Source organism: Pelobates fuscus, chromosome 4, assembly GCF_036172605.1.
Source record: "Pelobates fuscus isolate aPelFus1 chromosome 4, aPelFus1.pri, whole genome shotgun sequence".
Lineage (NCBI taxonomy): Eukaryota > Metazoa > Chordata > Amphibia > Anura > Pelobatidae > Pelobates > Pelobates fuscus.
The window spans coordinates 364,980,106-365,001,196 of record NC_086320.1 but is presented as its reverse complement, the minus strand read 5'-3'; the positions used below and the strand labels follow the sequence as shown (position 1 = coordinate 365,001,196).

The 21,091-nt window shown below is 40.3% G+C and overlaps 1 protein-coding gene across 1 annotated transcript; it reads right to left on the bottom strand.

Moving 5' to 3' along the window:
- Positions 1-687: 687 nt before the first annotated feature.
- Positions 688-20,524, bottom strand: SHH (sonic hedgehog signaling molecule). The gene is made up of 3 exons (XM_063452671.1): positions 19,840-20,524; positions 6,991-7,252; positions 688-1,609 (listed from the first exon to the last, which is right to left on the bottom strand). Exons 1-3 carry the CDS (start codon positions 20,146-20,148, stop codon positions 906-908), a joined length of 1,275 nt encoding a protein of 424 aa, XP_063308741.1. The 5' UTR covers positions 20,149-20,524; the 3' UTR covers positions 688-905.
- Between the last annotated feature and the right edge of the window lie 567 nt (positions 20,525-21,091).

Here is a 21,091-nt window from a genome sequence, read left to right as displayed (position 1 = left end):
TTCTCTCTGTTAGTACATGACTGTTTTGCGTTTGCATATGATATATCCTGTATGTCTGATTATGTATTCCAATGTGTATGCTTCTATACTAGTCTATGTTTGTAGATGTGTGTCTTTCAATATATGTTTGTATTTATTTGTGTATGTTTGTGTGATTATCTCTATCTGAGCCTGTGTGTGTATTTGTATGTCTATATTACCTATGTGTTTCTTTATATGTAGCTAAGTCTTTCTAGGTCTATGTTTATTTCTGTGTGTCTGTGTATGTGTTTATTTATTGTGTCTGTGTATACTGTATGTTTAATTCTGCATGCCTATGCATGGTTCAGTGAATTTGTCTATCTCTGTAAGTATATGTATGTATCTATCTATCTATCTCTGTATGTCTAAATGTGTGTCTGTGTCTAAATACGTATGATTGTATGTGTGTTTGTTTATTTGTACCTCAGTACTTGTGTGTCTATCTCTATGTATGTGTGTGCCTGTTTTTGTATGTGTCTGTGTACATGTACCTCGGTGTTTGTTATTGTGTCTGTGTTTTGTCTGTTAGTGGAAAAGCTTAGGATATCACGGGACTTGTAGAAAAATATACTCTTTTGTGTTAGCCTGGGTCCACAGATGCTCATTACGTGAGGCCATAAAACACTTGCCAAACAATAATTTAGAAAAACAAAAACAATGTAAGGCTTCTTCTTTTTTTTTAGAATGTCCCGTTGAAAACAAACAAAAATGAACAAAAAACAAATAAATATTCATTAGGAGATCAAAAACAATACAAAATAAGCAAATAAAATAAACTAATAAAAACAAGTGGAAAGTGTGAGGAACTCTTTCCTTAGTGTCTAGTTTGGACTGTCCTACATTAAAAAAATAATGTCCTCGTTGTAAAGAATAAGGGGATCTCTTCAACTGGACTGTTTTGCCATTCCCAGTGGATGGATAGAGTCTTTGTCCAAAAGCAAAGTCCCTAATTTGTATAGGATTTGTGAATACCAATGAATGCCTTCTTCTTGAATGTGTACAGGAGAGGTTGGGGTGGAGTTTATGGGGTAAATGAAGGAATAAAGGTCTAAGCCAAACCTCAATGGAGCAAATGCCATGTGTGCCCAGTTATGTTCCTCAATGACAGCATAGCAGGAGGCTAGAACCCCATCTACCACCAATGTTCCTTCATCAGTCATGGGGGCATAAGCTCCAAAATCTTCTGCAAGGTGGACATTGCTCACCTCCACCTCCTCCAAACTCGCAATCCCTTGCTTTTGATTGACCACATACACAAGGTCCCCAGGTTGAACATCACTGGCAAACACCGACTTCATGAACCTGTTGCCATTGCCTTGAGTCTGGGCCACAAAGAGGAGATGAGCAGCAGTCAATCTGATGCTTGCCCGAGGTTGGGAGGTCTCAATGACATAGAAGACCTTCTTGACAGACTCCTGCCGGTCTATGAACATCAGGAAGTTACTATAGACCAGCCTCCCTTGGCCATCTGCTGTCAACACCCGATCTCCTGGCTCGAGGTCTTCCACCGACTTGGTGCCACCACCCTCCAGGGAGACAGTGGCCAGGGCTGGGAAGCAGCCACCAGATTTGGCAGCCACTGAGTTCTCTGGAAGAGAAAAGACACAGAATATCCACTTCATTAGATATCACTGTTACATGTAGCAAGTAAAGTATTTATAATGTATACACTGCTACCCAATATTTATATTCACATCTTACATTGATCTAAGTGTCTGAGCAATCCTTCCAAAAAAAAAAAAAAAGTACAGATTACAGAGCTCTGCAGAATCTGGAACATTTAGTCTTCTTCCTACCAATCACCATAAACTGAGATACTAAGGAAAAAAGTTTCTAAATCACTGTATTTCGCACTTTTTATATATTAATAGAGAAAGGATTGCATGTTTGCTGACTGATGTATTTTTGAGATTGAAAATGAATCCTTATATTGAAAAAAGCTGTCACACACAACATGATCACTTCTGTCACTTTCTGTTACTGTTTAAACTTTGACGTTTGTTTATTAAATAGAAAAAAATATATAGCGTTAATGAACTACTTGTAGAAAATTAATAAACTACTTTTAGAAAATTAATTAAAAAGAATAATCATCTCGCAGAATTAAAATTAAATTAAATAAACAAAAAAAAATCATTTTTTTTTTTTAGACTACATTTTGAAAATCGTTCGTGAAATGATTACATCTTGCTGTTGAGTGAATAATAACCAGTTTTAGTGTAAGAATCACACAGACATTGGGAGAAGGAGAGACTGTGATAATAGCTTAGAACGTTTGAAAAACAAACTTTGCATTTTATTCATAACTTATTCAAAAGCATCAGGCCCAGTTTTAATTGGATCATTTGGAAACAACACTTTTATATAAATATATAGATTTTTTTTTAAATGTCGAATTATATTCTTTAACCGATTTCCCCAATAAGATTTAATTTAATTTATTTAGCAGAAAGTTGTCGTGTTCTGCATAATGTTAGCCAACTACTGTAACTCAGTAGGACAATTACTTTCTAACTCTGTTGTTTATTAATATTTGTTATTCGTTTGGCAAGTCCACACATTCCCTCTTTGCTGAATACGTCTTTCAATCCATTGCCAGCTGAGCTAAGAAGCAGCTAAGACTAATTCTCCCTCCCCAAGTGACACTAAGGTTTTACAACTATTTCACAAATAAACAACAGATCTGCTACTTTATTCTGAGACTACTGCAAAGCTTTTTCAGGAAGAACAAGGGAGGTGAAAATGACTCTTTATCGACCTGCTAACGAGTTTATCACATCTGGTGAGCAAATTAAACAAACCTCACAGAGTCTTTGGGGGGATGACAATGGTCTCAAACAGAGAATAGTGTGCAGTAACCCAGCTACTGGGTAATCCTGGAGAGCTGGCCCCCTGGGACACCTCCTCCTGTTTGCTGATTTGGGGTAATATGAATGAGTCTCATCTCATGTCAGTTCCTCTACAAATACAGCAAGGAATTGGTAGAGGTGTTACTAGCCCAAACACTGAGTGCAGCTTCTTTGGGCTTCCTAATTAAATCCAATAAAAGGCCTGTTTTGTCATTCTGATTTCAAAATAGAGACACTCTTCAAAGGGAAGATACATCCATTTTTCCCATATCCCCTCTATTTACCCAGGTGTAAGTCCTCTATGTGCCAATTCACACAAAAACACTCCCCAAAACAAAACAAAAAAAACACTATTTACTCAAGCTGAGACCCCTTCTCAAGATGTGTATTTGAATTTTAAATGCTGGAGTTAGCAGTCTCAGAATTCTATTAAGGAAGAGTTCAGATTGTCACTCTGCACCCCTTGTGTCTGTCCTGGGGACAATAATTCAGATCTTTATGTAGGACTGGGGGTGTTTGAAATTCCTGTGTCTAGGATCATGCTTTCTGTAAACATATCTAGATTAAGCATCTTCCAGTCTTTCTCTAAATTCGGGGCATTTAATCTCCTAATCATCTTCTCCTGCATGGAATGGGGCCTGGGACAATACAATTCCCAGATTTAGATCTTGAACTGCAAATCTTAGACTCACGAAGAAGGTTTGATGCTGTCACACGACCTTACATTGCTAAAATCAGCTGGGCTGTGTGACCTCTGGACTGCAACTCACACAAAGTTAAGGAACATTGGAAGATTAGTCTATAAATCCTTTAACATCAAAAGCAGGGGACATCTGCCAAATGTAGGATCAGGAGTACGATTCTCACATTTACTATGCTAAGAAATGTTGCCAAATCTCACAAGTTTGCATAATAAATTGAATTATCATTTTTTTCTCCAAAAACTTCAATTGTGTTTTATTTTGAAAAGTCTTCAATCAGAAGAGACAGCCAAGTATAACTATTTGACATAACAGAAATAATGAATTCGATTTAATTTGTTAATATCATTAAGTTTGTGTGTTTTTTTTCTCTTTAATGTATTTGTTATTATTATTATTTTGGTGATCTGTTTTGTTTCACTGTTTCGTTTTGAGAGAAATTCTACAACTCAGAAAAAAAAAGAAAATATTTATTCTCGGTTGCCATAAAATATATTTTGTTATTTTTTTCTTAAGAATCTAAGAAAAACAAATACTGAGAACTCAGTGTCTGTCTCAAGACGTGAAATCAGCAGGTTGAGCTGAGAGCTCAGGGTCTACATGTTGACAGACTGTTTCTTTTGCAAACTTGCCTTTAACTGCTTTGTAAAAACACTTGGTTAAAGCAGACAACTTTCTATCTAATTTGCTTTCCATGTTCATTGCTTGTTTGTGACAGCATGTGGCTGCCAAAAGCATGAGAAATAGCTCTATATGGAGTACTGCTTGGGACCCTAACAACAAGATCCTAACTTTTCCAAAATGTTTCTATTTTTTTAATAAAATAAATTCACTGAGTTCTTAATGTAACACTTTGAGGTCTCCTGTTTTACACATTTAGAATAGCCATAGCTAAATATTATTATTTTTGTTCCTGTATTGGCACATATCCATCCACTGAATGTTCCAAGATGATCCAAGTTTAGGGTTTTATAGGGCGATTAAGCAGGGATGGAATACACTGGCAATAAAAGGGTTAGTACTAAATGGCAATAATAAATAATAAAATACTGTATCCCATTATATTTCACTGTGTGCAGTATTGTTTCATTTGTGCAATTATCATATTATTATTATTGTTTATTATTATTATTATTATTATTATTATTATTATTATTATAGCCATTTTATATCTGTGTTAATTTTTTATTTTTTTGTTTAGATATTTTTTGCTCTGAATTACTCTACGTCGCTTAACAGCTCACTAAAACTGTCTATTTCTAAGTATGCAGTTAAAAATAAACACAGATATAAATGGCTATAATAATAACAACAATCATAATATAATGATGATAATAGTAATGATAACAATAATAATAATAATAATACAATGATAATAATAGTAGTAATAATAATAATAATAATAATAATAATAATAACAATCATAATAATATAATGATAATTGCACAAAAAGACAGTTTTAGTGAGCTATTAAGCGACGTAAAGTAATTTAGAGCAAAAATATATAAAAAAATAAAATTAAAAATTAGCTTTAAAAGTAAACTATGTCAGACTAAGACAAATCTGATTTTTTTTTTCTTTAAATCAATCTTGGAATATATTTTGCAATCCGTAGTCAGTTTTATCCGGAGTTCACTGTTTAGTGAATTTACCCCTTAGCAATTACTAATTGTGCTCAGTTTTTTCCCTCTAACTACTAGGGGGGTTCTTAAAAAAAATCTACCATAATCTACCATATTTTACCATAATCTACCATAATCTACCATAATCTACCATACTACTATACTCAAAGTCAACGCACATCTGACTATGAAATATATTGGTCCGTATTTAGTTATAATTGTTTTGTTATAATTCATCAAATGTAGTAAATAATACTTTAAATATGTTCTCAGACAAAGGGCTGCATATTGAAAATCAGGAGGTTTAGTCAATAAAACTCAGATATATTTATATGGTATTATCAAATTATGGATTCTACAATTTGTCAAGTATAAACCCAGCAGTTGGTCTTGTAGAATAGTAATCTCTAAAATTTTGTAAAGTACATTTCCCAATTCCCATAATTCACAGCCAGCCAGCATTTAAGGCCCTAAACTGCCAGTTGCTGCTAATGTTTATATATTTTTTTAAAAAAAAATTTTTTATGGTTATTACAATGTACACATGTTATTTAAATAAAGTTCCATTTTCGAGGCAAAGTATTTTCCTGGCTTGTCTAAGAATTACTGGATAACTTTTCCAAAACTAAATGGGATCCACAACTGTGTAATTACATGGTATTGATAAATCAGGCAAAACACTGGCTTCAACAGACAATCGTTTAACCCGTTATTGGGGCAGAGATCACAGCAAAATCAGGGTAATACACAAGAATGAATATAATAATCTATTCTAAGGGGATTCATTGTTTATGCTATTGATTGGAAACATTCCCACCTAAATAAGACAACTAAAAAAAATATTTTAATCTTTTTCTTAATCAACCTGCCGTTTTTAAAGTTGATATATTTTTTACTATTTCTCGTCTATACTCATTTTATATTTTTATGTCAACATGAGAGTTTATATCAAAGTTCAAAGTGGCAATAGCACCTCCCGTCAGACAACTGAGCTGATTTTTAGAAAACCTTTAGAATGTTATAAAACATTTAGAATGTTAGACAACGTTTAGAATGTTAGAAAACGTTTAGAATGTTAGACAACGTTTAGAATGTTAGAAAACCTTTAGAATGTTAGACAACGTTTAGAATGTTAGAAAACGTTTAGAATGTTAGAAAACGTTTAGAATGTTATAAAACATTTAGAATGTTAGAAAACGTTTAGAATGTTATAAAACATTTAGAATGTTAGAAAACGTTTAGAATGTTAGAAAACATTTAGAATGTTAGAAAACGTTTAGAATGTTAGACAACGTTTAGAATGTATAATAAAACCTGTTTCAGGATTCTATAGAGGATCACTTGGGATGCACATAGTATTTACTATCCCAATGTTTAGTGTGTGTTTACTAAACTTTTTGTTAACTTTTAACTTTTCATTGAAGTTTCAAATGAAAAAAACAACAAAAAAACAAACAAACGAAAACCCAACAAGTCAATGATTTAAGACTTCATATAAGTGCTGTATTTTACGAGTGATAAATGACTCCAGTTTCCAATAGTTAAAGAAGTTATATTCGCTAAACTGCAGTTGTCAAGATTTTGAACAATTTTGCAAAGTTGAATTTAAAAATAGCAGAGAAGAGAAATCTGATTTTTTTTCCCAGGAAGATCTTGTCAGGCTGTGTTTCCCAAATAAATTATGAATTCCACACACCTAACAGTCTAACTCTAGCTTTGTTAGAACTTACAGATCAGATGGGTTTAATAGAGGGTGGAAGGAAGTTGGGGTGTACAGGTTTGAGGAGACCACCTTACCTGCTTTTACAGAACAGTGAATGTGGGCTTTGGAATCAAAGACCACCCAATCAAATCCAGCCTCTACCGCCAGCCTGGCTAACAAGCCATATTTACTACGGTCTCTGTCAGAAGTGGTGATGTCCACTGCTCGACCCTCATAGTGGAGAGACTCTTCTGCATGATGACCATCTTCATCCCAGCCCTCAGTCACCCTCAGCTTCACCCCTGCCCACTGGTTCATCACTGAGATAGCCAGGGCATTGAGTTTGTCTTTACATCTCTGGGGAAAGATGGGAAAACAGAGAGGGACATGTTAAGGACAGCAGAATGTGCATGGTGAAAAATATTATTATATTATTTTATTGTTATACAATCACCATAACCATCCTTTTCTATAGCACTGACCACACCAAGATATTGACAGTTGTGGAGTTCAAGCTGTGAGTTAGGTTAAAGCTTTTTAATATTCCCTTAGTTTCTCTGGTGGAGAGATGGCTAAACATAATATTCTGCCACAACACTGATTTATCAGCTATGCTTCCATAAAACAGCAATAAACTCAATTTTTGTTTTAGATTACTTATACAAACACTTTCATGGATTTATTCACTAAAATAACTGTTTGTGGAGAGTTGGATTCATTGGCTGAGATCCATCTACAATATGAGGGTTGGAAAGATATCTCTAATTCAGTATTCAGTTGGACTTTATTTTTTATTCTGATTATGGGCATTTTTTCTCTCTTTTCACAAGATACTATTATGTAAAGTGACAAATAATTTATGTAAGCTCTGTACTGCTCCAAATCGAAATAAAACATGTCTTGACGACAATGACATCTATATATTGTATGTAATATATATAATATTATTCTGGTGAAAATACAATGTTATTAATAAATTGTGAGGCTAGAGAACTTAGTACATGCAGGCCTTATAGGATTCAACTTGTGGGTAATTAACAAACTAACAAGTCTAATTCTTCTTAGTATTTTATATGTCATGAAAGAGACCTGGGGGAGGACCAATTTACTAAACTGGGAGAAATGCACTTTATTCAAAATAGCTGATTTAGAAAACAATCTTTAATTTGCCTTTTTCAGCCCCAAATTTGCTCCCAGTTTCAGATTACTGAAGAACCAATTGGGGTGTATTGTAACCTTTGTGTTAACTAGAAGAATTAGACTCAGAACTCTCAGAAGATCATAGAGCCCACATTGAGCCACGTGGCCTGGAAAATTTATCAGAAAACCTAATTAATAGGGAGAAATAAATAAGTGAAGCTGATATACCACCCTGGCTGGTTCTGGGAGTTAATTACTCTTTAATTGTGCCCCCAAATAAATAATTATAATTATACAACAAGAGTATGGGGACATTTTCTTTCTCAATATGTCACAGGTCACCATAGCCATTCTCTGATCTCTCAGGATCTGGGAATCCACCTATTTCTTTAACTTTACTTCACTGTTGAAAAGTCTTTGAATAGGTTGCCAGTTCCTTTATCTTTGGAGAAACTTTTCCTTTCAGATCAATCACTAGAGTCCTTGGCTTTGCAGGTAAGTGAGCTTCATACCCTATTCTAGAAAACTTTGAGATAGCACTTTATGGAGGGGGGGGGGGGGGGGGTTGGGAGAGGCCTCAGCACAGGGTAAGATAGTGCAGGGATTCCAGATAACAGTCACAAGAGTTTGTCTTTAGAAAGAATAGGAGATGACAATAAACATGATTTATCTTGAATGATACTTAGAATAATCAAAAAATAAATAGAACTTAGACCAGATACTAATTCCACTTGACTAATTAGGGAAGAGATAAGTTGCATTTATGCTCTTCCTGTTTCCTTTTGTAATAAATGTTCATAGGAAATTACCCAGGACTTACCCAGTGGGTGAGAGAACATGGCATGGGGAGGGTAGAATGCGAGGTGAGCAGGATTAGCTAGAATTAGGTCAGTGATGGTACGAGTGCAGGTTTAGTTGGCATTAGGTCAGTGTAGGTATGAGTGCAGGTTTAATTAGGTCAGTGATGGTATGAGTGCAGGTTTAATTAGGTCAGTGATGGTATGAGTGCAGGTTTAGTTAGGTCAGTGATGGTATGAGTGCAGGTTTAGTTAGGTCAATGATGGTATGAGTGCAGGTTTAGTTAGGTCAATGATGGTATGAGTGCAGGTTTAGTTAGGTCAGTGTAGGTATGAGTGCAGGTTTAGTTAGGTCAGTGATGGTATGAGTGCAGGTTTAGTTAGGTCAGTGATGGTATGAGTGCAGGTTTAGTTAGGTCAGTGTAGGTATGAGTGCAGGTTTAGTTAGGTCAGTGATGGTATGAGTGCAGGTTTAGTTAGGTCAGTGATGGTATGAGTGCAGGTTTAGTTAGGTCAGTGATGGTATGAGTGCAGGTTTAGTTAGGTCAGTGATGGTATGAGTGCAGGTTTAGTTAGGTCAGTGTAGGTATGAGTGCAGGTTTAGTTAGGTCAGTGATGGTATGAGTGCAGGTTTAGTTAGGTCAGTGATGGTATGAGTGCAGGTTTAGTTAGGTCAGTGTAGGTATGAGTGCAGGTATAGTTAGGTCAGTGATGGTATGAGTGCAGGTTTAGTTAGGTCAGTGATGGTATGAGTGCAGGTTTAGTTAGGTCAGTGATGGTATGAGTGCAGGTTTAGTTAGGTCAGTGATGGTATGAGTGCAGGTTTAGTTAGGTCAGTGTAGGTATGAGTGCAGGTTTAGTTAGGTCAGTGATGGTATGAGTGCAGGTTTAGTTAGGTCAGTGTAGGTATGAGTGCAGGTTTAGTTAGGTCAGTGATGGTACGAGTGCAGGTTTAGTTAGGTCAGTGATGGTACGAGTGCAGGTTTAGTTAGGTCAGTGATGGTATGAGTGCAGGTTTAGTTAGGTCAGTGATGGTATGAGTGCAGGTTTAGTTAGGTCAGTGTAGGTATGAGTGCAGGTTTAGTTAGGTCAGTGATGGTATGAGTGCAGGTTTAGTTAGGTCAGTGATGGTATGAGTGCAGGTTTAGTTAGGTCAGTGATGGTATGAGTGCAGGTTTAGTTAGGTCAGTGATGGTATGAGTGCAGGTTTAGTTAGGTCAGTGTAGGTATGAGTGCAGGTTTAGTTAGGTCAGTGATGGTATGAGTGCAGGTTTAGTTAGGTCAGTGATGGTATGAGTGCAGGTTTAGTTAGGTCAGTGTAGGTATGAGTGCAGGTTTAGTTAGGTCAGTGATGGTATGAGTGCAGGTTTAGTTAGGTCAGTGATGGTATGAGTGCAGGTTTAGTTAGGTCAGTGATGGTATGAGTGCAGGTTTAGTTAGGTCAGTGATGGTATGAGTGCAGGTTTAGTTAGGTCAGTGATGGTATGAGTGCAGGTTTAGTTAGGTCAGTGTAGGTATGAGTGCAGGTTTAGTTAGGTCAGTGATGGTATGAGTGCAGGTTTAGTTAGGTCAGTGATGGTATGAGTGCAGGTTTAGTTAGGTCAGTGATGGTATGAGTGCAGGTTTAGTTAGGTCAGTGATGGTATGAGTGCAGGTTTAGTTAGGTCAGTGATGGTATGAGTGCAGGTTTAGTTAGGTCAGTGATGGTATGAGTGCAGGTTTAGTTAGGTCAGTGATGGTATGAGTGCAGGTTTAGTTAGGTCAGTGATGGTATGAGTGCAGGTTTAGTTAGGTCAGTGTAGGTATGAGTGCAGGTTTAGTTAGGTCAGTGATGGTATGAGTGCAGGTTTAGTTAGGTCAGTGATGGTACGAGTGCAGGTTTAGTTAGGTCAGTGATGGTACGAGTGCAGGTTTAGTTAGGTCAGTGATGGTATGAGTGCAGGTTTAGTTAGGTCAGTGTAGGTATGAGTGCAGGTTTAGTTAGGTCAGTGATGGTATGAGTGCAGGTTTAGTTAGGTCAGTGATGGTATGAGTGCAGGTTTAGTTAGGTCAGTGATGGTATGAGTGCAGGTTTAGTTAGGTCAGTGATGGTATGAGTGCAGGTTTAGTTAGATCAGTGATGGTATGAGTGCAGGTTTAGTTAGGTCAGTGTAGGTATGAGTGCAGGTTTAGTTAGGTCAGTGATGGTATGAGTGCAGGTTTAGTTAGGTCAGTGATGGTATGAGTGCAGGTTTAGTTAGGTCAGTGTAGGTATGAGTGCAGGTTTAGTTAGGTCAGTGATGGTATGAGTGCAGGTTTAGTTAGGTCAGTGATGGTATGAGTGCAGGTTTAGTTAGGTCAGTGATGGTATGAGTGCAGGTTTAGTTAGGTCAGTGATGGTATGAGTGCAGGTTTAGTTAGGTCAGTGTAGGTATGAGTGCAGGTTTAGTTAGGTCAGTGATGGTATGAGTGCAGGTTTAGTTAGGTCAGTGATGGTATGAGTGCAGGTTTAGTTAGGTCAGTGATGGTATGAGTGCAGGTTTAGTTAGGTCAGTGTAGGTATGAGTGCAGGTTTAGTTAGGTCAGTGATGGTATGAGTGCAGGTTTAGTTAGGTCAGTGATGGTATGAGTGCAGGTTTAGTTAGGTCAGTGATGGTATGAGTGCAGGTTTAGTTAGGTCAGTGTAGGTATGAGTGCAGGTTTAGTTAGGTCAGTGATGGTATGAGTGCAGGTTTAGTTAGGTCAGTGTAGGTATGAGTGCAGGTTTAGTTAGGTCAGTGATGGTACGAGTGCAGGTTTAGTTAGGTCAGTGATGGTACGAGTGCAGGTGTAGTTAGGTCAGTGATGGTACGAGTGCAGGTTTAGTTAGGTCAGTGATGGTATGAGTGCAGGTTTAGTTAGGTCAGTGTAGGTATGAGTGCAGGTTTAGTTAGGTCAGTGATGGTATGAGTGCAGGTTTAGTTAGGTCAGTGATGGTATGAGTGCAGGTTTAGTTAGGTCAGTGATGGTATGAGTGCAGGTTTAGTTAGGTCAGTGATGGTATGAGTGCAGGTTTAGTTAGGTCAGTGATGGTATGAGTGCAGGTTTAGTTAGGTCAGTGATGGTATGAGTGCAGGTTTAGTTAGGTCAGTGATGGTATGAGTGCAGGTTTAGTTAGGTCAGTGATGGTATGAGTGCAGGTTTAGTTAGGTCAGTGATGGTATGAGTGCAGGTTTAGTTAGGTCAGTGATGGTATGAGTGCAGGTTTAGTTAGGTCAGTGACGGCATGAGTGCAGGTTTAGTTAGGTCAGTGATGGTATGAGTGCAGGTTTAGTTAGGTCAGTGATGGCATGAGTGCAGGTTTAGTTAGGTCAGTGATGGCATGAGTGCAGGTTTAGTTAGGTCAGTGATGGTATGAGTGCAGGTTTAGTTAGGCCAGTGATGGTATGAGTGCAGGTTTAGTTAGGTCAGTGCAGATTTAGTTAGGTCAGTGATGGTATGAGTGCAGGTTTAGTTAGGTCAGTGATGGTATGAGTGCAGGTTTAGTTAGGTCAGTGATGGCATGAGTGCAGGTTTAGTTAGGTCAGTGATGGTATGAGTGCAGGTTTAGTTAGGTCAGTGATGGTATGAGTGCAGGTTTAGTTAGGTCAGTGATGGTATGAGTGCAGGTTTAGTTAGGTCAGTGATGGTATGAGTGCAGGTTTAGTTAGGTCAGTGATGGCATGAGTGCAGGTTTAGTTAGGTCAGTGATGGTATGAGTGCAGGTTTAGTTAGGTCAGTGATGGTATGAGTGCAGGTTTAGTTAGGTCAGTGATGGTATGAGTGCAGGTTTAGTTAGGTCAGTGATGGTATGAGTGCAGGTTTAGTTAGGTCAGTGATGGTATGAGAGCAGGTTTAGTTAGGTCAGTGATGGCATGAGTGCAGGTTTAGTTAGGTCAGTGTAGGTATGAGTGCAGGTTTAGTTAGGTCAGTGATGGTATGAGTGCAGGTTTATTTAGGTCAGTGCAGGTTTAGTTAGGTCAGTGATGGTATGAGTGCAGGTTTAGTTAGGTCAGTGCAGGTTTAGTTAGGTCAGTGATGGTATGAGTGCAGGTTTAGTTAGGTCAGTGTAGGTACGAGTGCAGGTTTAGTTAGGTCAGTGCAGATTTAGTTAGGTCAGTGATGGTATGAGTGCAGGTTTAGTTAGGTCAGTGATGGTATGAGTGCAGGTTTAGTTAGGTCAGTGATGGTATGAGTGCAGGTTTAGTTAGGTCAGTGATGGCATGAGTGCAGGTTTAGTTAGGTCAGCGATGGTATGAGTGCAGGTTTAGTTAGGTCAGTGCAGGTTTAGTTAGGTCAGTGATGGTATGAGTGCAGGTTTAGTTAGGTCAGTGATGGTATGAGTGCAAGTTTAGTTAGGTCAGTGCAGGTTTAAGTAGGTCAGGTAGGTATGAGTCCAGGTTTAGCTAGCATTAGGTCAGTGCAGGTATGAGTGCAGGTTTAGTTAGGTCAGTGCAGGAATGAGTGCAAGTAAGAAATTTAGTTAGGCCAATTCAGATTAATTGAGTGCAGGTGGAAGGGTGAGTGTGACAATGTGAATGCAGATTGGAGGGTAAGTGTGAGTGCAGGTTGGAGGGTAAGTGTGAGTGCAGATTGGAGGATGAGTGTGAGTGCAGGTTGGAGGGTAAGTGTGAGTGCAGGTTGGAGGGTAATTGTGAGTGCAGATTGGAGGATGAGTGTGAGTGCAGGTTGGAGGGTAAGTGTGAGTGCAGGTTGGAGGGTAAGTGTGAGTGCAGATTGGAGGGTCAGTGATGGTATGAGTGCAGGTTTATTTAGGTCAGTGCAGGTTTAGTTAGGTCAGTGATGGTATGAGTGCAGGTTTAGTTAGGTCAGTGCAGGTTTAGTTAGGTCAGTGATGGTATGAGTGCAGGTTTAGTTAGGTCAGTGTAGGTACGAGTGCAGGTTTAGTTAGGTCAGTGCAGATTTAGTTAGGTCAGTGATGGTATGAGTGCAGGTTTAGTTAGGTCAGTGATGGTATGAGTGCAGGTTTAGTTAGGTCAGTGATGGTATGAGTGCAGGTTTAGTTAGGTCAGTGATGGCATGAGTGCAGGTTTAGTTAGGTCAGCGATGGTATGAGTGCAGGTTTAGTTAGGTCAGTGCAGGTTTAGTTAGGTCAGTGATGGTATGAGTGCAGGTTTAGTTAGGTCAGTGATGGTATGAGTGCAAGTTTAGTTAGGTCAGTGCAGGTTTAAGTAGGTCAGGTAGGTATGAGTCCAGGTTTAGCTAGCATTAGGTCAGTGCAGGTATGAGTGCAGGTTTAGTTAGGTCAGTGCAGGAATGAGTGCAAGTAAGAAATTTAGTTAGGCCAATTCAGATTAATTGAGTGCAGGTGGAAGGGTGAGTGTGACAATGTGAATGCAGATTGGAGGGTAAGTGTGAGTGCAGGTTGGAGGGTAAGTGTGAGTGCAGATTGGAGGATGAGTGTGAGTGCAGGTTGGAGGGTAAGTGTGAGTGCAGGTTGGAGGGTAATTGTGAGTGCAGATTGGAGGATGAGTGTGAGTGCAGGTTGGAGGGTAAGTGTGAGTGCAGGTTGGAGGGTAAGTGTGAGTGCAGATTGGAGGGTGAGTGTGAGTGCAGGTTGGAGCATGAGTGCAGATTGGAGGGTAAGTGTGAGTGCAGGTTGGAGGGTAAGTGTGAGTGCAGATTGGAGGATGAGTGTGAGTGCAGGTTGATGGGTGAGTGCAGGTTGGAGTGTGAGTGCAGGTTGGAGGGTGAGTGTGGGTGCAGGTTGATTGGAGAGTGCAGGTTGGAGTGTGAGTGCAGGTTGGAGGGTGAGTGTGAGTGCAGGGTGTCTTTGGATCCTGTGCAGTGCTACCAGTATCTATAATTAAAGTTAATAAAATTACCCGGAGGTTTTACAGGAGTTAACTCTTTCTGTCCCATCATTTAACCCACCTGCAAAATGCAGCAATTTCTGTAACTTTCTCTCCAATTCTATGAACCTGCTTCACAGAGATTGCTGCCAATCTGCATCTAAACACGTTACAAACTATCACATTGTATCGCTCTGTCCATGAAGTATTAATGCCTTTCCATTTATTGATTGTTTTACTCTGGTTGTTGTGGTGTCAGTGTTTGCACTGTTTGCTGTGTCTGTGTCAGGATGTTTATTGGAGTAAGTGCAGTTACTGGGGTTTACAACGTGCTGCGAGCTGCGAGCTGGGAGCTGGGCTGTCAAACCGTGAAGCTCTGACTGTTAGTGCAGTGAGCGGGTCGTGTGCCACAAATCAGCCCAATCCTGCTCAGTCACCATGAACCCAGCAGGGCAGCCTGGACAGGGCTTTGTGCTGGGGACAAGTTTTCCCTCCCCTGCCAGCGCCTAATCTTCTTACTAATGGGGGGCTGGAAGAGACTCTTAACAGGTACCTGTCAGGGTAAACAATCCGGTGGGCTTCACACAGCCTCTGGAGACCTCGAAATTCCTCACAGTATACATGGAGCTCTGTGTGTAAATGGTCCCTAGGCTTCTTATTTCACACTGTCTGGGGGCAGCTCACACTCCGGTTGATCCCCCCCCCCCCCCCAAACACTTTCTCTCGCTGTATTTCAGCATGTTTCTCTCTCTCTCTCTGCCTGTCTCTCTCTCTTTGTGTCTCCCTCCCTCTCTCTCACACTCTCTCTGATTCTCTGTGTGTGTTTTCTCTCTCTCTCTGTCTGATTCTCATTCTCTGTCTCTGTCTGTCTCTCCGTCTGATTCTCTCTTTATCTGATTTTCTCTCTGTCTCTCTCTGTCTCTGTCTCTGTCTCTGTCTCTCTCTCTGATTCTCTCTCGCTCTCTGTCTCTCTCTCTGATTCTCTCTCGGTCTCTCTCTCTGATTCTCTCTCACTCTCTGTCTCTCTCTCTGATTGTCTCTCTCTCAGTCTCTCTCTCTGATTCTCACTCTCTGATTCTCTCTCGCTCTCTGTCTCTCTCTTTGGTATTCTCTCGCTCTCTGTCTCTCTCTCTCTCAGACTCTCTCTCTCTGATTCTCTCTCGCTCTCTGTCTCTCTCTTTCGTATTCTCTCACTCTCTGTCTCTCTCTCTCTGTCTCTCTCTCTCTCTCTCTCTCTCTGTCTCTCTCTCTGATTCTCTCTCACTCTCTGTCTCTCTCTCTGATTCTCTCTGCTTTCTGTCTCTCTCTTTCGTATTCTCTCTCTCTCTCTCTCTCTCTCTCTCTCTCTCTCTCTCTCTCTCTGATTCTCTCTCGCTCTATGTCTCTCTCGCTCTCTGTCTCTGTCTCTCTCTCTCTCTCTTCTCTCTCTCTCTCTCTCTCTCTCTCTCTCTCTCTCTCTCTCTCTCTCTCTCCCCACCCCTCCATCTAGTTAATATTAACCAGTAGCTAACGCAAGAAACAAATATTTTGCAGGTTTAAGAGTCCCATCCAGGCAGCTCTTTACATTGTAGGTAGGTGTGAGGCTGGCTCAGCCTGTTGCCAAGAATTTAGCTGAACAAGAGATTATTCAATAAAAACCAGCACCCAGCAGGCACTATACATGGGTTTAATATCAGGTCAGACCCTGCGTGCAACCTGCAGAGCGCACTGTGCTTAGTACATACTGGGATCTGTGGGATTTATTTTCAATTCTTTGGTTTTAAACAAGGTCACAGAAGGTCAGAAGTTCACTTAGTGTCAATGGACTTCCAGTGCTGGACTGCCACCACAACCACTTATCACATCTATAGGGCTTCCAGTGCTGGACTGCCACCACAACCACTTATCACATCTATAGGGCTTCCAGTGCTGGACTGCCACCACAACCACTTATCACATCTATAGGGCTTTCAGTGCCAGAACTGCCACCACAACTACTTATTACATCTATAGGGCTACCAGTGCCAGGACTGACACCACAACCACTTATCACATCTATAGGGCTTCCAGTGCTGGTCTGCCACCACAACCACTTATCACATCTATAGGGCTTCCAGTGCCAGAACTGCCACCACAACTACTTATTACATCTATAGGGCTACCAGTGCCAGGACTGACACCACAACCACTTATCACATCTAAAGGCCTTCCAGTGCTGGTCTGCCACCACAACCACTTATCACATCTATAGGGCTTCCAGTGCCAGAACTGCCACCACAACTACTTATTACATCTATAGGGCTTTCAGTGCCAGGACTGCCACCACAACCACTTATCACATCCATAGGGCTTCCAGTGCCAGGACTACCACCACAACCACTTATCATGTCTATAGGGCTCCCAGTGCTTGGACTACCATCCACCTAGTGTGGGGCTCCCAGTGCCAGGGCAGCCATGTTATACTGCAAACAGCTGCCATTGATTCAACACTGTTGGACTCCATATGCTCCCTGTCATTTCTGCACTGCTGGCTTCTCTCTGCCAGTTGACAACTGCACATGGTATAACTCCATGTGCCAGCCACGCCAACCCCACACTGCCCCATGCGCCAGCCATGCCATCCCCACTCTACCCCTGTTCCAACTATGCCATCCTACACTGCCCCTTGTGCCAGCCATGCTGTCCTATACTGCCACCTTTGCCAGCCATGCCACCCACACTGCCTCCTGTGCCAGCCATGCTATACCCACACTGCCCCTTGTGACGGCCATGTCATACCCACACTGCCCCTGGGCCAGCCATATCTTCCCTGCATTGCCCCTTGTGCCAGCCATACCATCTCTACACAGCCTCCTGCACCACCCATATCTTCCCTGCATTGCCCCCTGTGCCAGCCATACCATCTCTACACTGCCCTCTGTGCCAGCCATATCTTTTCTGCATTGCCACTGTGCCAGCCATGCCATCTCTACACTGCCCCTTGTGCCAGTCATGACATACCTACATTGCCCCCTGTGCCAGCCCTACATCTGCACATTGTGTAACTCTCTCTGCCATGGATGCAATCTCTACCCTGCCGGGATCCCTGTGCCAGCCATGCCATCTGTACACTGCTAGGCTGTCTGTGCCAGGGTTACCATGCCCACATTGGGACTTACACCAGCTGTACTGTCCGCACATTGTGAGACACCGATATGCACAATCTCTACAGAAAATACCAACTCCCAGTGATAGAACAGCTGTCTGTCTGTCTGTCTGTCTGTCTATCTATCTATCTATCTATCTACATATATATCTATCCAGTATCTATCTATCTATCTATCTATCTATCTATCTAGTATCTATCTATCTATCTATCTATCTATCTAGTATCTATCCAGTATCTATCTATCTATCCAGTATCTATCTATCTATCTATCCAGTATCTATCTATCTATCTATCTATCTATCTATCTATCTATCTATCTATCTATCTATCTATCTATCCAGTATCTATCTATCTATCTATCTATCTCTCCCTCTCTCCATCTCTATCTATCTATCTATCTATCTATCTATCCAGTATCTATCTATCTATCCAGTATCTATCTATCCAGTATCTATCTATCTATCCAGTATCTATCTATCTATCTATCTATCCATCTATCCAGTATCTATCTATCTATCTATCTATCTATCTATCTATCTATCTATCTATCTATCTATCTATCTATCTATCTATCTATCCAGTATCTATCCAGTATCTATCTATCTATCTATCTATCTATCTATCTATCTATCTACCTATCTATCTATCTATCTATCTATTTACCTACCTACCTATCTATCTATCTATCCATCTATCCAGTATCTATCTATCTATCTATCTATCTATCTATCTATCTATCTATCCAGTATCTATCTATCTATCCAGTATCTATCTATCTATCTATCTATCTATCTATCTATCTATCTACCTACCTATCTATCTATCTATCTATCTATCTATCTATCTATCTATCTATCTATCTATCTATCTATCTGTCTATGGCTCTGCTTATCCTATGCATATGTTAGGGACATACAACTGCTGAGTACTATAACTTAAACAGAACATTTGAATATTGAGGCACAGTATAATATAAGGACATAAATTAGGTCAGTTATATCCTATTAGTCTACCTAATATCTTACTATATCCTAGTATCTCTCTCTCTTTCTCTCTCTCTGTTCCGGGTTATGGAGGGTGATCTAATAATGCCTGCTGTCTGCTGTGCGATCAGGGAATTGATCGGTCACTGTCAGAGAGTCGGGTCTTTAAGGGACAGCCAGGCAGATTTAAGGTGGCATGTCCCAAGTCCTGGGGGGAATCTGTCACTGGAGCTGAACACAGCCAGTGGATCCAGGGAAGGTCTGACACTCTGTCATATCTCCACTCATCTGGGCAACTCGTCTTAGAAGTGCAGCAAAATCAGCCTGACCTATATATCTGTCCCCCTACCACCCCCATCTCAAGAATCCCTTGAGATGCACTCAGAAACTCTGACACTCAATGAGTATACCAGACATTGCCACCGAGGATACAATCCAATTAGCCACAGGGACCACTGTGCCAGAGGGTTCATTTGCCACCTTGCCAGGAGCTGGCCAGCGATGATGTAATGTCCCTACTAGGCAGAGTTACCAGGGACCACGATCTGGCTGGGACAACCTTAAACGCAGAGCTATGCTATCACGCTTGGCTGGGCACCATAGCAAATCATTATATCGCCCAGAAGCGATTTAACGAAAGAGCAGAGTCAAGCGGTCGATTCAGATTTAACTGTCATTGTGGGGAGGGAGAAGGAGGGGGCAGATATAACTAGGTACTAAATACTGAGTAATCTCAATCTGCTTCAGTAAGTGGGGTCCAGTTAGATCACACCTGTCAGCCTGCTGGATAGAATGTTGGAGATTGGCATGGAACACTCCGCTGGATACAATGTAACTAACTGGGTCAAGTGCTGCGTTAAAACAATGTATCCAAGTTAGAACGTGTTGAATGGAATGTTTGTAGCAGTGGAAATCAAAACAAAAAATGAAATAAAAAATAAAATAAAAACAAACCTTGATCCACAGCCTCCTGTCAATCTATTGCGTCCTGTGCATTTTGTCTATAATAATGAGAATCTACTGAGCTATTATCTATTAATATGAGCCAATACCCAATAGTGAACTTAGTAAAAACAAAAAAATGTACCTGAGTCATCAGTCTGTCTGCTCTTGTGTTCTCCTCGTCTTTAAAAATAATATCAGGGTTATAATTTGCAGTTAATTCTTTAAACCTTTCCGAATTTCTGGTGATCTTCCCTTCAAACCGTCCACTGGCCCCTAGGGTCTTCTCACCCACATTGGGAATAAACTGCTTGTAAGCCAATGGGGTTAGTTTTTTGGTGTACCTTCTTTTGCCAATTCCTCTACCTGGTCCACAGGCAAGTCCAGGTTGGACCACTAAGTAAGTGAAGTATCCCACCAGGAGCAAACGTGTCAGCACCAACATTTCATCCATAGAACCCAAAGCCCCCCAAGCTCAATGTAGGTAGGTATGTATCTCCTTTTAGTAAGTGACCCAATTCCAAATGTTCTGGATGCTCATGCACTATCCAAAGATCCCTATTAAGGCAACTGCTGCAGTAGCAAGGTGCAGGTCTTTGATAACGGAACACATCTCAGTACAGACATGACACAGTAATCAGAAGAAGAAAAAAAAAAAAAAAGAAAAGAAAAAAAAAAGGAAAAAAAAAAGAAAAAAAAAAGGGTTTGATTGGAATAAGATCAGGCAGTGCTGGAGAGCCTGTGAGAACTGTCTTTGCCTTTAGTGCTATATTATAGCTGGCTGGGCCTGGAGCTGATTGGTCAGAACAGGCAAAGCTTGTCTTGTTAACCCTTTTCACAGCTACACACTCTCACCAAGAGTCCTGTCCTCTCTTATTTGAAAGATTGGAGAGAGGGGGCGTGGCCAGGATTTCATAGGGTAACATCAATTACACGCTCTGTGTAAAACTTTCTTGGCAAAATGACACAATTTGTCAGCATGGATAGAAAGGCTGCTTCCATAAGCTGATATGGAGAGGTATCTGTTCAGAGATCTACATTGCTAAGGAATCAGTCCTCTGAACTATGCATTTATTGGCAGCCCTGTCTGACACTGTTACATCACAGTTAGACACAGATTTATCTGGTTTTATTTCATTTTCATGACTTTCTATATCAGTTACATTTTCATTTTCCAGTCCAGCTGCAACTTCAAGTCTGTTGGTATGTATCTATCTATCTATCTATCTATCTATCTATCTATCTATCTATCTATCTATCTATCTATCTATCTATCCATCCATCCATCCATCCATCTATCTATCTATCTCTCCCTCTCTCCATATCTATCTATCTATCTATCTATCTATCTATCTATCTATCTATCTATCTATCTATCTATCTATCTATCTATCTAT